Genomic DNA, 16,414 nt, shown 5'->3' on the forward strand with positions numbered 1-16,414 from the left:
GTGTGTGTGGGGAGGAGTCCTGGGCCTGGAATAAAAAAATGTCCAAGGTGTTCATAAAAGACTGATTAGACAATAAAATTACCAAAAGTTGTTTGAAAGTGAAATATCCCTTTAAGTAACAAATAAATATATAGTACTTTTCCCACCACAAAAGGGGACATAATGCAGCATTTCTACGTTATGATCTTGTCAGAGAACGCATCTAGTTAACAAACCGAGAAGAATGTGCAGTGTCTCATCTCTGCTCTGATCTCGGCAGCAGCGGCCGAAACGCGCTGGAAAAACAGGGTCAGCATTTGCATTTCTTATTCATGAGTCCCTCGGCTTCCGTTGTGCAAAGTTGAAACACTAACAGATTATGCTATGCACAGCAAATTAGCGACTTATGTGTTTCCATTCAGCCAAACATTCCATATATACGTTGGGCAATTACTGTCCCGGGAGAGAATAATGATGGTGATGATGATTATCAGCGAAAAGTGAGGCCGCACTGTCAGCATGGGTCACCGCGGTTACGAGGCCAACTAACGCGCAATTACGGCAAGATTTGACTGCAATTATTCTCCAGTGCATGGGTCTACAACAAGACTGAAAATACATTAACATTAATCCAATATTAGTAATAGAAAAGAGCACGGGTAAACAAACTAAAACCCATGAACTTTATGGTTGACAAAGGCTTTTAGAGTTAAGTTTATAGGTAGTGTGTGCGTACGTACGCACGTGCGGGGAGAGGGAACATGAGGAGAATGTCGTTTACTGTCGGAGTAGACAACATGAGTTTCAGTTCCCACTCCTCAAGACCAAACCGGTTGGTTCTGAACTTTGTACAACTGCATATAGCCTGTAGCACTTGCCCTAGCCTCGACGGCCTTCCAGGTTTATGCAAAGGCTAAAATGTTTTACTATCATTTTTATCCCATAATTTTTGTAACCCATTTTTTTCACCCAGTATCAACTGTCTAATGTAATCCTGGGCGCTACACTCCCTCTGCCAACCTGGGGAGAGCAACAGACTGACCTCATGCTTCCTTCTATGCATGAGGAGTACAAGCCGCTTCTTTTCACCTGACGGGGAGTTTCCCCCGCCTGGACGTAGTGTATGGAAGGAACATGTTATTCCAACCAGTTCCTTTCCCCTCAGGCATCAGGATAGAGACCAGGATTACTGCATGTTTTTTTTTGTGAGGGTATACCCTAGGGGACCTGGGGAGAACATGCAAATACATCCACACAGAAATAATTTAATTATGACGGTAAAAGAGCAACAACATTACATAGCACATGAACCTCCCGGCCTCGGATGTTGCAGCCATCGGCTTGGTATGCTCGACATAATTTGGCCCTTGGGGGGAAGCTAACAGCCTGATGTAAAGTATACCATATATACTGTAAGAGTGTACATGGTAGCCTACATTGCAGCCCGTTCCACTTGACCTAGTTATGGCGACCACGCAGACTTAACCTTGGTCATTTGTCCTCATGTTCTTGTTACTTATGCTTGCTTTTTCTTGACCGCAACGTTAAAATAAACAGCAGGTTATTTTAGTCAGACGCTAGGTTCATTTTGTTTACCTGGTATCCTATCACTTCAATGTACAGATTATTGATTTGATACAGTAGTATTATTGTTTAGACCAGTGGTTCTCAAAGTGGGGACCTGGGGGGTCCTTGGGAGGGTTCCAGGGGGTCCCCAGCAAAAGTAGTTAATGTAGCATCACAATCATTCTAACCACTTTATCCATGTGTTAACTATGTAAAAGTAATAATTTTCATTTAATTCGCGGAATATTTTGAATAATTTAATTTTTTGGATTATTCTTTTTTTTATATAAATCTTCTATTCTGGGGGTCTTTATTTTATATTTATTTGTTTCAATATAAATCTTCTCTTCTGGGAGTCCCTGGCACAGAAGCTGTTCAGACGGGGGTCCACGGCCAAATACATATACATTCGGGGGTCCTTGGCATGAAAAGGTTTGAGAACTATACTGGTTTAGACTGATGCTATACTGTTGGTTCTTGGTTTACCTGCTGTGATCCTATAAGAGTTAAGAGTGTCAGCCTTAATGACTACATTATAAATCGTCACTGTCAGGCAGAAACCATGTATCTCCATACGTTTCACATTTGTATGTTTTTTCTTAAATTAAAGTAAATTAAGCCCTGCTTCATCATACAAGACTGTCGCACAGAACTAGTAAAAACAGCAGATCTACGAGTACACAACGCCTCGCGGTGCAAGGCGTTGTGTGCTTGCAGATAAGCTATTTTCAAAATTTTCAATCATTCTTAACATGACACGTAAGACGCCCTAAGGCCAAGAAGCAACCGTCAGGTCACACAGAGACGCACACACACACACAAACAGACGTCGTAGCATTTCATGACGTGCCACAAAGCCATGTGAGTGAGCGAATCAGCGAAGTGTTACACGAAATGTGTTACTTAAAACCTGAACTTTTTGTGACCTGCCTTCATGGATTGAATGGGAGGGAGGAACTGAAGTCGATAGGTAACGAACTGTTGTGTGACTCACAGACATGAGTGTGACGGACACATGAGCGTGACGAACACATGAGCGTGACTGACACATGAGCGTGACGGAAATGAGCTGGATGTTTTCATACTAGCTGGAGTAAACAAAACTAAACAAAACTAAACACAAAACAAACGGATTTGGACATACAAGGTTTCCACACGACAACAACCTAATGGCACATGGTGTACCTGGACAGGCTGCGTCCCCGGCTGCTGCAGCAGCTTGACGGTGCGGCCCCCCGCCGTCTTGTGGCCCCGCCCATCGTGCCAGGTGAGGTTGCCCCCCGTGGTGAGTTTGCCCCCCGTGGTGCGCTGCGTCAGCTGCTGCCTGAAGTCCTCGGGCAGAGCGCGGTACTCCACCGCCGGCCGGCAGAAACTGAAGCTGGATGCAGCTGCACGAAGAGAAAGGGACGAAGTATATACGATCAGTTACATTTCAACCTTACATGAAAAGGACCCCTGGCTAAAAAGCCACGCGTGTGCGTGCGTGTGCGTGCTAGTGAAGTGTACAGTAAACCATCCCAGGCATGCTGTCCCTCAGAGATAGACTCATTATGAGGTATTTTCCCCGGGCAGGTCAGGTGTGTAAACTGAGCTGCTGAGGTATTTCCACCTGAGGAAACTTTACACTTACTATGCAGCCAGTAGAGTGTGTGTGTGTGTGTGTGTGTGTGTGTGCGTGCGTGCGTGCGTGCGTGTGTGCGTGCGTGCGTGCGTGCGTGCGTGCGTGCGTGCGTGTGTGTGCGCGTGCATGTGTGTGCGTGTATTACTATACTTGTGAGGGCCAAATGTCCCCACACAGCTAGAATTTGAGAAACAGACATACCGGTAGTGAGGACAATAGTCCCGGTCCTCACAAGATTAAATGGATGGTAAAAAATAAATAAATACAAAATTAGGAAAAGAATCAGGATAGGGCTGTTTGAATCCTCTATGCTGCATCAGGCTTTGTCCGTCGTCAATACCAACACAATTGGCCCATGTTCTGGGGAGATCTAAAGTTGTGAGCTTGATTTAAAAGAAATGCTAAAATAACTCGATCTAAAAATCGCCATCCTAAAATTAAGATTTCCTCGGCACCGAGTGCAGCGCTATGAGCTTGTATAGCTCTCTGCAGAGCGTGCTATTTATGGAAAATGTGTGCTAATCTTTGAATATAATCTTTTAAAACGAACATTTTTCACTCAAATCTTTGGTTCTGGGGGGTCCCTGGAACAAAATATTTTGAGATGGTGGTCTGCGGTCAAATACATATCATTCTAGGGGTCCTTGACATTAAAAACTTATAGCACCACAGATAAGGAAATGTACATTTTTCAGAAACCCATTTAGAAGACATTTCTAGGTACTTTTCAGGTCTTAATGGGTCAAACTTCAAGAGCTCTACGTTGCCGCTTGTATCATGAGGACATATCCATGAGCATGTGAGTATATAACCTTTACTGCACCTATAATATTTGTGTCCTTGCACGCTCTCCCTTGTGTGGACATAAATAAATTGTTAAACTGTGCATACGTGCGTGTGAGAGCTAGTAGGTGAGCGTTCCTCATTATTATTATGAGGCAGCCTGAAGGCCTGCGTCTCAGCAGCAGGTGCTCTGTGAACATCCACTAATGACAGAATCACTGTGGAAGGAGAGGAAGAATAAACACAAACACACACAGTTTTATGGGTAGAATCTGGCACAACGCCACGCGGGTCATTACCCATTCACGTGAAGGATTTTCTCGCCGGTGTTTGAAGCTCTGCGAAACAGATGTGTGTACAGGCATGCATGAGAGAGCGTGTGTGCATGTGTGTGTGTGTGTGTGTGTGTGTGTGTTTGTTTGTTTGCTTGTGTTCCTTGAAATATACGAGGAAGACTGTGGTCGACAAAGGCATTTCCAGGAAATAGCCGATCTACAAGATCGTCTATTTTCACTGTATTTGAAATAGGGCATAATAATTCATAGTACATTTTTGTAGGTTTGGGGTGTAGGACAATGTCCCTTCCTTGTGGACAATGTGGAGTACACTCACTCAGTACAGTATAGTGGAGTAAAAAGTGCAATGTTTCTATTTGAAATGTAACCAAGTGAAAGTCATCAGCTTGGACAAAACAAGAGCAAAAAACTAATATAGCCTACTCCAGAAATGTACTTTTATTACACTTGTAAGAGCCATATGATTTTTGTTGTTTCTCATTTTATGACGTCACTGCAGGGCATGGTCAATGCCAAGGTTTAAGGGTATTTAACAAGGTCCCTAATTAAGCGCAGGTGATGCTGTGAGGCAGAGGGAAAGGGGGCCGCTCTCCATTCAGACATGCTGCCATTCAGACATTGATTTCTAATTGTCTGAGTGGCAGCACTTCCATAGAGGTTAGGGTTAGGGTTAGTGTCTGAATGGGGGATGTCTGAATGGCAGCATGTCTGAATGGGGGGATGCCGATGCACCCTGGTGGTCTGTATGCGTTTGACTGTATACGTTTAATAGTATTTTTTGGGTGCCATAGCATTGGTCCGAAGGTTCATTAGTCCGAATTTGTTAAGAATACTATGCCTAACTCTAACTCTAACCCTAACCCTAACCTCAGTAACCCTAACTATTCGGACTAATGAACCTTCGGACTAATGAACCTTCGGACTAATGAACCTTCGGACTTATGGGCAGTCCCCATTTTTTGTATGCTGAAGTGGCGGACAACTAGGCTACTACAGAGAATGAATCTTTTTTTTTTTTCATGAACTCAACAGACTCGTTTTGGACATCAGTTTTTGAGCACATGTCTTTACTTTAATCCCTGGCCGTCGACCATCAGCAGTGCCAGAAGTCTAGGACTTTGACACTACAACAGTAGCTTGCTACTCAAGTGGAAGTACTTTGTTACTGGAGGACACAAACTAAGTAGGAGAGGCGGAGGGGGCACACGTGGAACTGACTTCTCATTACTCTGACTACCACAAATCAATGATGGAGCCCAGTTCTGCGCACCTGTGAAGCTGTGACGGGACAATAAAACTGATTATCACAGGTCGTAAAGCCTTGGGGACAGTTTTATGTTCAGCCATGGACATTTATTATCTCTCTGGCCTGTTCTTATTTCCTGTTTGGTTTGGTTGTTTGCTCATGATGTTCACTAGTAGCGATATTATCGCTTATTGTGATAAAAAACACTCGATAATATGATAATCGCATAATTTATCGTGAAATCGTCCTCCGTCATGCACTGGGATCAATTTCACCTTTTATTTGCCGAGCTGCACATCCGGTATCATTTAAACTCTCTATAATTGGTAAAAGGTACTTATAATATATGTCCTTTATACAGTCTTTTTTTCACTCTATATCAAATGTCTTTGTCAAAAAATAGCCGATCTACAAGATCTACGAGCTTGTAGATCTGCTATTTTTTGGGCAAAAGTTCCGCCCCAGGATAATGGATTTTCGCAATAATCGTGATATGACATTTTCACATCGTCCCATCCCTAATGTTCACTGGTTGTTGGCATGTTAGAATGTTTTCTGTTTTGTATTGTGTTCTGTTGTGTTTAGTGTCTATGTTATGTTTGATTTTTGACACTGCACTATTAGGTTGTTAGTGTTGGTAGTTTCTGAGTATTTTTGCTTTGTTAGACAGTGATACTTGTTTGCACTAACTAGCATTGACTGCTATGGTCTCTTTTGCAAGACACTTTATGTATATATACTTATATATTATTCGCCCCCTCTATTGATGCACCTTCTCTTTATTGGTACTGTACTGCTCTTGTCTTTGTTTTTTTCCCTCTTATCTATCTTTTCTTACGTCTCTGTAACTTTGTAAATAACTGTATACTGCTGTGCTACTTCTGGACAACTGAATTTCCCCCTTGGGATAATAAAGGTATCTATCTATCTATCTATCTATCTATCTATCTATCTATCTATCTATCTTATGTCATTCTGGTAACTCTGTCTTTACCAGTGTCAATTGTTGTAATCATCCCAGGTGTCTCCCGTTTGTAATCCTCCCCTTGTGTAAGTGTACTGCACTGATTTATGTTCCTTGACAGTCCGTAGTTCCTCTGTTAGAGTGAGTAGGGGCGTCACACCAAATTCTGGGCCCTGGGTACAAGGATTCACTGCGGGCCCCCCCTAAATGTTAACTACTGAAAATAGCAGATATACAAGCTCACAGCGCGGCACCGAGTGCCGCGCTGCGAGCTTGTAGATCTGCTATTTTTGAAAAATTGTGAAAATGTGTGCAAGAAACCCATGTCAAGGACCCCCAAGATGATATGTATTTGGCCACGGACCCCGATCTCAAAATATTTAGTTCCAGGGACCACCCAGAAGCAAAATTTGAGTTAGAAATGTTTGCTTAAAAAAATACATATATTCAAAGATTTTCACACATTTTCACAACTTTTCAAAAATAGCAGATCTACAAGCTCGCAGCGCTGCACTCGGTGCCGCGCTGTGAGCTTGTATATCTGCTATTTTTCAATAGATAAAGTTATTAGGGCCCCTCCACCTTGGGCCCCAGTAACTCAGTCCCACTTTCCTACCCCTTGTGACGCCCCTGGACGTGAGTACCTACAGGCTGTCAGCCCTTTGCTAGTTTTCCTGTGTAATGGATTTTGCCCGTTTTGTCTGTGCAATAAAGCAATAAAAGTATTCTTCTCCTTGACTGCGTTTGGGAATTACTCACTCACTTTAACTGATTCTGACATAGGTTTCATTGGGCAGTATAGTAGCAGAGACGTGCAGAGAATGTTAGCGAGGCAGGGTCTGAAATTTTTTAAAGGGTAGGCCTACTTTTAAACGTTTGGTTTTTAAATATACTGACAATTTCGTCAAAAGGAACTAGTGGAGAAGAGAGTGGAGTGGAGAATACATTTTAGTCGACCAAATCAACGGTAGATTTTGTTGACTAAAACTAAACTAGACTAAAACTAAACTTTTCAGATGACTAAAATATGACTAAAACATTTTATTCAAAAGACTATGACTAAAACTAAATCAAACTTCGCTGTCAAAATCAACACTGGTCTAGAGAGGTAATTTTTACAGAAGGGTAAAAGGGCAGGGGCCTAAGATACAGTAAGGAAAATGTAGAATATCCGTTTCATTTAGGACAGATTGAAAATAACTTTCTACTTCAAGTTTAACCCCGGCATCCCTATTGTGAGGGGGGAACATTCGGCAAAAATAGCGGCAGCCGATCTAGAAGCTCACAACTGTGACGCGTTGTGAGCTTGTAGCTCGGCAAGGGGAGCTCAGATTTTACAAAGTCAAATGTTATCAAAGTATTCCGAGGCACCCCTGGACTTGCGTCATGGCACCCACTTTGAAAAACCCTGGATTGCACAGCAATGCACACGCTGATGCATCATCCCCCGCCCTTCATGCCCTGACGGCAGCCTGACGGTTCAAAACACTGCTCAATAAAAACGCCAACGCTTCTGAGGCCGTGACAGATGCCTGTTGACAAATGTAATCGTCGCTGTCCGTCGCGTGGGAACCAAAACCGTAACTTTTCCAGGAAACAGAACAGATCTTTTTAAGGAATAGCAAAGATGGCAGATGCACAAGCCCACGGTGTGCGAGATTAGAGTTCTCAAATTCTGCCCGAACCCGACCCTATACCCGACCCGACCGACATTTTCGGGCCGAGTAGATCCTAAAATGTACGCTAATTGGTCGGGCCGGGCCGGGCCTCGGGCTCAATGAAAAAAAAGCGTTAGGGTTAGGGTTATTATTTTATTACTTTTACTCTGTGATAGGGTTCTCAAATCCTTCCCGAACCCGACCCTACCCAACGTTTTCAGGCCGGGTAGGGCCTAAAGGTGGTTGCACACTGCTGCGTTTTTCGGGCCGAATATCGGAGTGATTTTCGGAGCGCGTGAATAAAAAAATCAACCTCACGTTATGTCAGTCACGTTTGCACACTGCCGCCCGTTTCGCGCACCACTCGGTCCCTTGCTCTCTCTATCTCTCTCTCTCTCCTTGCCCTGAAAAACGCATTTCGCAACGAAAAACGCAGCAGTGTGCAACCAACTTTAGATGTATGCTAATTAGTCAGGTGCTGGCCAGTTAGGGCCGGGCTTTCATTTTCTTTTCTTTTTTTTGCCGTTGAGAACTCTATGCGAGATCATGCAACGCATTGTGAGCTTGCAGAAGGTCTATTTTCACTGTTTGTGCTGTGCTTTAGTATGATGACGTGGGGCATTTAACTTATGGAGAAACATAAAAAGTTGAAATCCGGAGATACAAGGCTTTCTCACCCGACAGCAATGTATATTCACTGTTGATAGACATTATATCCATTGTATCTTTATACCAGGGGTAAACCACCTTTCTGACATGTTTTTATTTGATAGTCATTGTGTCGTCTACCCATATCAACATTAAGTATAATTATGACCACAGTCCAAATGAAATATTTACAACAGATTTTGAGATGTTTAGTCTCAAAGTGGCACTTTGGATGCTAGGCAAACAACATGTTCAAGATGCGAGCATAAACAAAGCCATATTTAACCACGAGGGCCGGAATGCACAAACATCTATTTGAGCTTTATTTGCTGTTGTTCTCTGAGACAAAATAAGTGTGTGCAGTCATTGTGAGCTGGTGTGTAATGTAGGCCAGTGGTTCTCAACCTGTGGGTCGGTCCCCACATGATTTTATTTTTATTTTATTTATTTATTTTGTGGGGGGGTGACACTAAAGTAACAATTCAAGAACTTTTGAGACCTTTTTAATACCTAAAAAATGTAAGAAGACAAGAAATGAAAAAGACCATTTTTTCATCAAAAGTAATCAACATAAAAACTGGTCAAACATTAGCCAAATTGTCAAATAAAATAAGAAAGAGGCAAAAGGGGCTCACGAATGGGCTTGAAGATCTGCTATTTTCACAATATTTATCTGTGGGAACCGAGTCAAACTAAATGTAATGCCTCAACTCCTACGATTCCAAGTGCTTGTCATTGGTGGGGGGTCCCCAGTTCTAATATGATTATTTTGGGTGGTCACGGCCTGAAAAGGTAGAGAACCAATGATGTAGGCTACATGCTCCAACTAAATAGGATAGGCTGCATGAATAGATGAATAGACGAAGGATTATGTGCAGGAGGTGAACTGCATACTGCTGTGAGGCGATTTCAATGAATTGACAATATATCTTTAAACGTGTCGTTTTAAAATGAAGTGTGAATCAGATCTGAGCCACATCCAGATTTTAATCTGATTTGTTTAAATAAGTCTAAATACAGACAGGTCACTTGAAATCCGATTTTTACAAATGTGAGTTGAGCCACATTCAGAGGTGGTTTCAGATCTGATTCGAATCTGATTTCTAAAGATGTGTTCAGAAGAGAGAGACACTGGAGCAGCTCAGACAGTTCTAACCTTTTATTTAGGTGCCCGTATAACAAAAATGTACTAACGTTTCGATGCTAGTGCATCTGAGGCGCGCTGTAGAACCCCTTTGTTCTAAAGATGTGTCTCAGACTGAACTCAGTAACCTTGAGGTTACATTGTTAAAATCAGTCTGAACACAACACACAGATCCGATCTGGTCACTTGCAAATGCAATGTGAACAGTCGGGCCAAAAGATTGGATTTAAGAAATAAATCAGATTTAGAGGTTTAGAGTAGACAGTAGAGTACTGAGTGACATGCTTATTGTATTATGAAGACATACACCACGATTGTTGTGAATGTAACCTTACTGCACCAATAACATTTGTCCCTGTATGTGTTCTTAGCTTGCGTGGACATAAATAGATAGTTAAAATGTTAGTTAGGGCACATTTTACTCACAGAGAGTATGTGTGTGCGTGCGTGCGAGCACATGCGTGCGAGCACATGCGTGCGAGCATCTGTCAGGAGGAAACTGTTTGCCGTGTCCCTGCGTTTTTAAAGTCAAAGAGATTTGGATCGAAATGAGGACAGGCTGAGATGAAAGTGTGTCTTCTCACGCGTCTGCACCTCTCTTCTACATCATTCAGTGTCCCCCCCCTGCAGTGCACACACACCCCCACCCCACCTGGGAGGTGTGTGTGTGTGTGTGTGTGTGTGTGTGTGTGTGTGTGTGTGTGTGTGTGTGTGTGTGTGTGTGTGTGTGTGTGTGTGTGTGTGTGTGTGTTGAGGGGGAGGGGGAGGGGGGTTACAGGAGATGGTATCCGGTAATCATCCTGGATTCCTGCCAAATCTCACAGCCAAACTCCCAGCATGAGAACATATAATCATGAATAAAACTCTTTGATACTTTCTCTCTTTGTTCCCAGAGAGTGACAGTTGTTTGTAGCCTAGTTGTGACTCAGGGACATAAGCTACCATCCAGTGGTGTCCAAGGACCCCTTAGCTGAGAGAGAGATGAAGCAGGGACCCCCAGATTCCATATAGTTTCATCGTTTGACAGCACAATCATCAGTCTATTTTGGATTCATGTCAATTTGTGTCAATACTTATTAAACTTGACATTTCACTCTGTACTTAGTGTGCTCTTTTTTACCCTCTACACCAAACCTCTTTGCCAAAAATAGCCGATCTACAAGCTCTGCGAGGCGTTGTGAGCTTGTAGATCTGCTATTTTTGGCTAAAGTTCTCAGAATATGGACGTTAGGGTTCAAGTGGTTAAAACAAAAAAGAAAAAAAAAAGTTTCTATCACACAAAGATTTGAAGGACCCCCTGTAGTAACTCTGAGGACCCCCTGGGGGGGGGGGTAACATTTTTGAGGTACTTTACTTGAGTATTTCCAATTTTCAATACTTTCACTTTTACTCCATCTCAAGAGGAAAATATTCTACTTTTACTCCACTACATTTGTTTAAAAACTTGAGATTTAGATTCTTCTTATTACAAAACATCCATTACCCACATTTCGTCCATTTTAAAATAGCCGATCTACAAGCTCACAATGCGCCGCATTTTCAAAGGATTTTTATACATTTGAAAACTGGAAATTCTGTACAATGAGCACTTTCTACTTTGTGTAGGCTACTTTAAGTACGTTTTGATGCCAATTCTTTTCTACTGTTACTCAATTTTGAATTCCAGACTTTTCCACTTTTTTCCACCACAACGACTGAAAAAGGCACCACGCAACATCGGATGGTTGGTGACTGTCTGATATCTATAGTGAGTGTGATTGTGTATAAAACTAAACTAAATTGTGCTAAATAGCTCTAAAGTTAGTTCTTCTGGTTCTGGCTCATAATTAGGGGCACTTCTTTTGACACACAGTATAGCACCTATATATCTGTAAATGTGCTGTATAATTTAGTAGGCTATACCTCAACCACCCCAATGAAATATAAATATATATTGTTTGTGTGTGTAACATAATGGCCTCTCTTTCCTCTAACAAGCACGCATAAAGTTTCAAAACACCAAAGACAATACAGTGGAGATATACCATGGATATATTCCTTACAATATTCAACCATGCTTCTTTTTTACCACAAATTAGTGCCAGTGTGCTTATAAGGTGAGGTTCATATTGCATGTGTTTCACTGACTCTCCAATTAGAGCGGATGAGGGATTGGATTTAATGAGGTTGGAAGCGGAACAGAAACAGAGTGGGCGATGCTATGGTCATCAGGCGCTGTCCGTTTCAGCACCACCACTACGCAGCCATCCTCTCTGACCGTTCTCATTATCTCACCACCCACCCTGCACACCATTAACCCTGGTGGAGGATGGCCATACCACCGCTAACAAGCTCCACAAACATTATCCACCAGCCTCCAAGTTAAGCTGAAGTCTAACTAAGAGCAGCAACTGAATCTTTTCATAATTTATTGAACCAGTAAGACTCCCTAAATCAGGAGATAAGCGACCGTCAGGTCGCATCCACAAACTTTAGAAGACCATGGTAGCCAATCAGGAGGGAATATGGGAAATGGGACAGGTCCATTTTGATGACATGACTGTAGAGATATGGAGTACCGCTTTGTGTGATTTTACGGCAAAATCTGTAGGAGCAGTGTCCAAAAATGTGTCTTGCAAGAATTGGCCTCCTGGTGGCGCTAGAAGAGGGCCATGTGAGAAATGAGGGGTGGATGTTGTGGTTTGGCAGCCAAGGAGTGTGTGTGCAAAGTTTGGCATGGAGCAGCGCAACGGTGGCAGAGATATGAGTAGGGGAAAAGTGTGACGTGGCGGACAGACTGACAGACTGACTGACAGACAGCCGGTGGAGGTTTTGATAGTAACTGCGATCCGGCGGTCGCAATGAGGCATACAAAAATAAAGGTTGATAAAGCACTTTGATGTAAAGGACCCCAATTTGTTTTGATCAATTGAGTAAAAAGGGCCCCAATGGAAACAAAGCCATAGTGCTTCCTTTGGGTTTAAAATCCTCTTACTGTACTAGAGATGTATTGAACTGTACTTTACCTTGCTTGTCTTTGAAACTTGTTAAGTATTCAATCAATCAATCAATCAATCAATCAATCAATCAACTAATAATCAATCAATTGATGTGGACATTATCCTCCATCAGGAAAGGTCTTGTGCCAGCAGGAACCCAGATGACAGAAAGATTTGTGAGAACATGTTTTACACAAATGATTCCAAATTTCCAAATAGGCCATTTCAATACATCTGTCAGTGAAGTAAGTGAGTTTTGTTTAGAACCATCAAAAGAAATGGACCTTGGCCTGACTTGAAAGGCATCTTCATTTTACTGTGTATAATTTAATTCAGTGGTTCTCAAACGTTTTAGTTTGAGAGTTTGCCTGGGACCCAAACAAGTGAAAATACTTTCACTACTTCTTAAACATTTTGTTTTCTAATTGCTGGCATTTCTTAGATTTTTCTTTGATTTCTTCATGAAATTATTGGGGGGGAAAAAAGAAAATAGTTGAATTTAGTTTTTAATTCATGTTTTATTATATATATATTATGTGTTTTTAAATAATAATAGGCTAATCAAAAACAAAAAGTAGGAAACAAAACAATTAAGGGACCCATCAAAATGTCCGCGACCCACACACGGGTCCCCGACCCAGTGTTTGTGAACCAGTGACTTAATTGGCCAGAGAACAGAAAACCCCCAGCCAGCAGCTATAATATAAGGCACAGATACTGTAGCATGTTAAAGCTTTAGCTAGTCAGTGTCGGTCATTAATAATAAATTAACCTACCGTCCACTGCCATGGCTGCAGATATCACATCTCCTATTCCATTGTCTCCGGTGGATAGGCTCCTATGTTATCCTATCCGATGGGAAAGGAAGGCAGGCTTTTCTACCTGCCCGGTTAACAGCCTCCCAGTTCCAGGCGGATTCCAACCGATGATCGCTCCAACTTTACACTGAATGTATGATTGTCGCCCCAGCCCCACAGTTCACAGTCCGATCAGTGGCTTTAATAGCAGCGTCTGTGTGATGAATGAATAAATCCGCTCTAAAAAGCACTCTATCATTTGCCACAGACTAGTAGAGGATGCACGCACGTTGAACTTGTTTGAAGCAAAGTCTGGAATGCCCCAGCACTGAGCACCGCCGCTGGCTGCCTGGCCGATCTGGCTCTGCTGGTGCGGAAACTATGCGTGCATGTGTGTGTGTGTGTGTGTGTGTGTGTGTGTGTGTGTGTGTGTGTGTGTGTTGTGTCAGTGAGAGCGAGCGTGCGTGCGTGGGTGCGCGGAGTGGTGGTTGATGTATTTCGTGAGAATCCGACGCGCGTCTATTTCTCAGTCGCCTTTATGAGCGGCTCCTCGCCCCGAGCCTTGTCATTAAAGCTAGTAGGCAGCAGCCAGGGAGACTTTGAAAAGCAGAGCCCGCTGGTGCAGCGGTTGTCAATGCAATCTCTCTCTCTCTCTCTCTCTCTCTCTCTCTCTCTCTCTCTCTCTCTCTCTCTCTCTCTCTCTCTCTCAGAAAACAACACAACACTAGAGGAATCCCCCCTCAGTCATGTCCTGAAGTCCTTCTCTCAATATAGTCTAATAGCCAACAGATAATCAGTGGTGTTAAGCAGTGGTTCTCAACCTGTGGGTCGGGACCCCCAGGGGGGTCCACTCCCCACATTATTTTGGGATGGGGTCCCCATGCAGATGTTAAGATTAATGTTAACATTGTTTTCTCATGACTCAACAATAAACAGACCAACATACATTATAAGTGTATACAGGGTAGGCCTATATCTGCACATTTCTAAAGGGACAAATTAAGGACTTATAAGACCTTTTTAGTAGGCCTACCTCTGGTCAAACATTCCAAATTTCTATATCATTTTACTTCTACTCCACTACATCTCAAATGCAAATATTGTACTTTTACTCCCCTAGAATTATTTGAAAACTTTAGTTAGCCACTAACTAGCCTACTTACTGTAGACTTTACTGTAGAAAACATGAGAAGCCTAGCGCTTCCTTCACTGACCAGAAGTGGAGCTCTGCACTCTGTGCACACCTACAGGGCAGTAGCTATACGGTATGTTGGTTTATTGTATATGAGCCTCTATCTGGGTTCCACAGGGCAGTAGCTACGGTATGTCAGTTGGTTTATTGTTTAGGACCCTCTATGTGGGTTCTGGCCTGAGGGCTTGCACCGGTGCTACATTACAGTATATCGTCGCTGACTTGTCTGGGGTGGAAACCTTGTATATCATGTCCAGGCACGTGCACACATAGAGATTCAAGGTGGATTGAGCCCCTGCCCTTTTATCTGCTTGTAAAAAGACCATGAATGCAGCTTTTATGGTGAAAGAATGCAAATGCCCTCTTTCCATGCCATAGATTGCCATACCTGAAGGCAGCATTCTATAGAATGGCCTTGTCCGACCTCTCCTGAACTTCAATGCAGCATCTTATGTTGAAAGAATTGCCCTCTCTGTGTAGAAATCCATGCCGTTACCCCACATCTCCAGTATTGACTTGATCATGCTTAGTTCAGTGTGATAGCTGATTTCCTTTTAGAAATGTCAGACCCTGCCTCTCTAACATTCTCTGCACGTCCCTGATCATGTCCAAAATAAAGGTGTTACTTTTAAGGAAATGGGTGTTTCAATGGACCTACTTTTCATTGGTTCATTCATAAAAAACACAAAATTCAACCTGTCATTTATAATCCCCATCCCCTCTTTTTCCCCCTTTTTTTTCAAAAATAGAAGATCTGTGTCAAGTATAGGGTAGGCTTATACGATTTAATTTATGTAAAAATCACACCGGTGCAAAGTGAGCGGTGCAAACACGACACACGAGCATATCTCCTATATGGGCCGTTCTGTCCATGACGTCACTTACTTTATGTGTATGAGGTATGAGCACGATCATCCATGCTAATACGGTACTAAAACAGACGTATAGGAAACTTATAGGAGCGGCTTGCAGTTCACCACTCAAAAACATAAAAAGATATCAATGAAATTTGGACATACAAGGATTCTGCCAGACAGGGACCATTCATAAACCATCGTTCAGACAGGCCAGCTATCTCAGTCCTTCATGGGGCACAAAGGAGGAGTGATAACGCCAAAGCACTCTAACCGTTAGAGTGCTCTGACGTTATCATCACCCCCTCTGCTAACCTTATTTTTGTCATTCAATGACACCGATCAAACAGCTGTGACTGCAGCCTGTGGCGCTGCGGGGCAGCTGTTTGATCCATTGTGTTGTTGTCATAATTAGAAGCGAGCGAGCGGAATATAGAGTGTGATATAATGTGACAGACAGTGATAAATCACGGGAGTGATTACACGCTACGGTGATGTCATATGGTTGATGTGTCATCTTTGTGCCACACCCGCCCTTCATGCTCCGTCTGTAGCCTGGCAGAGGTTGAAGAACTAAGTACTCAAAATGTTTTTTACTTCAGTAAAAGTATCGATAGCACAATGTGGAAATACTCTGTTAGGGCAGTGGTTCTCAACCTTGTCAGGCCAAGGACCCCCAAAATAATCA

At 42.7% G+C, this 16,414-nt stretch overlaps 1 protein-coding gene across 1 annotated transcript in view; it reads right to left on the reverse strand.

Moving 5' to 3' along the window:
• The window catches only part of samd10a (sterile alpha motif domain containing 10a), a gene marked incomplete at both ends in the record, with an annotated part of 31,567 nt that extends 17,895 nt beyond the window's left edge, over window positions 1–13,672 (reverse strand). The window contains 2 exons of the mRNA XM_080732536.1: window positions 2,731–2,933; window positions 13,660–13,672. Coding sequence (XP_080588662.1) covers window positions 2,731–2,933; window positions 13,660–13,672 — 216 coding nt within the window. The remainder of the gene's footprint in view (window positions 1–2,730; window positions 2,934–13,659) is intronic.
• Between the last annotated feature and the right edge of the window lie 2,742 nt (window positions 13,673–16,414).

This window comes from Nannobrachium achirus, assembly GCF_963921795.1.
Source record: "Nannobrachium achirus genome assembly, chromosome: 9".
In the NCBI taxonomy this organism is placed as follows: Eukaryota; Metazoa; Chordata; class Actinopteri; order Myctophiformes; family Myctophidae; genus Nannobrachium; species Nannobrachium achirus.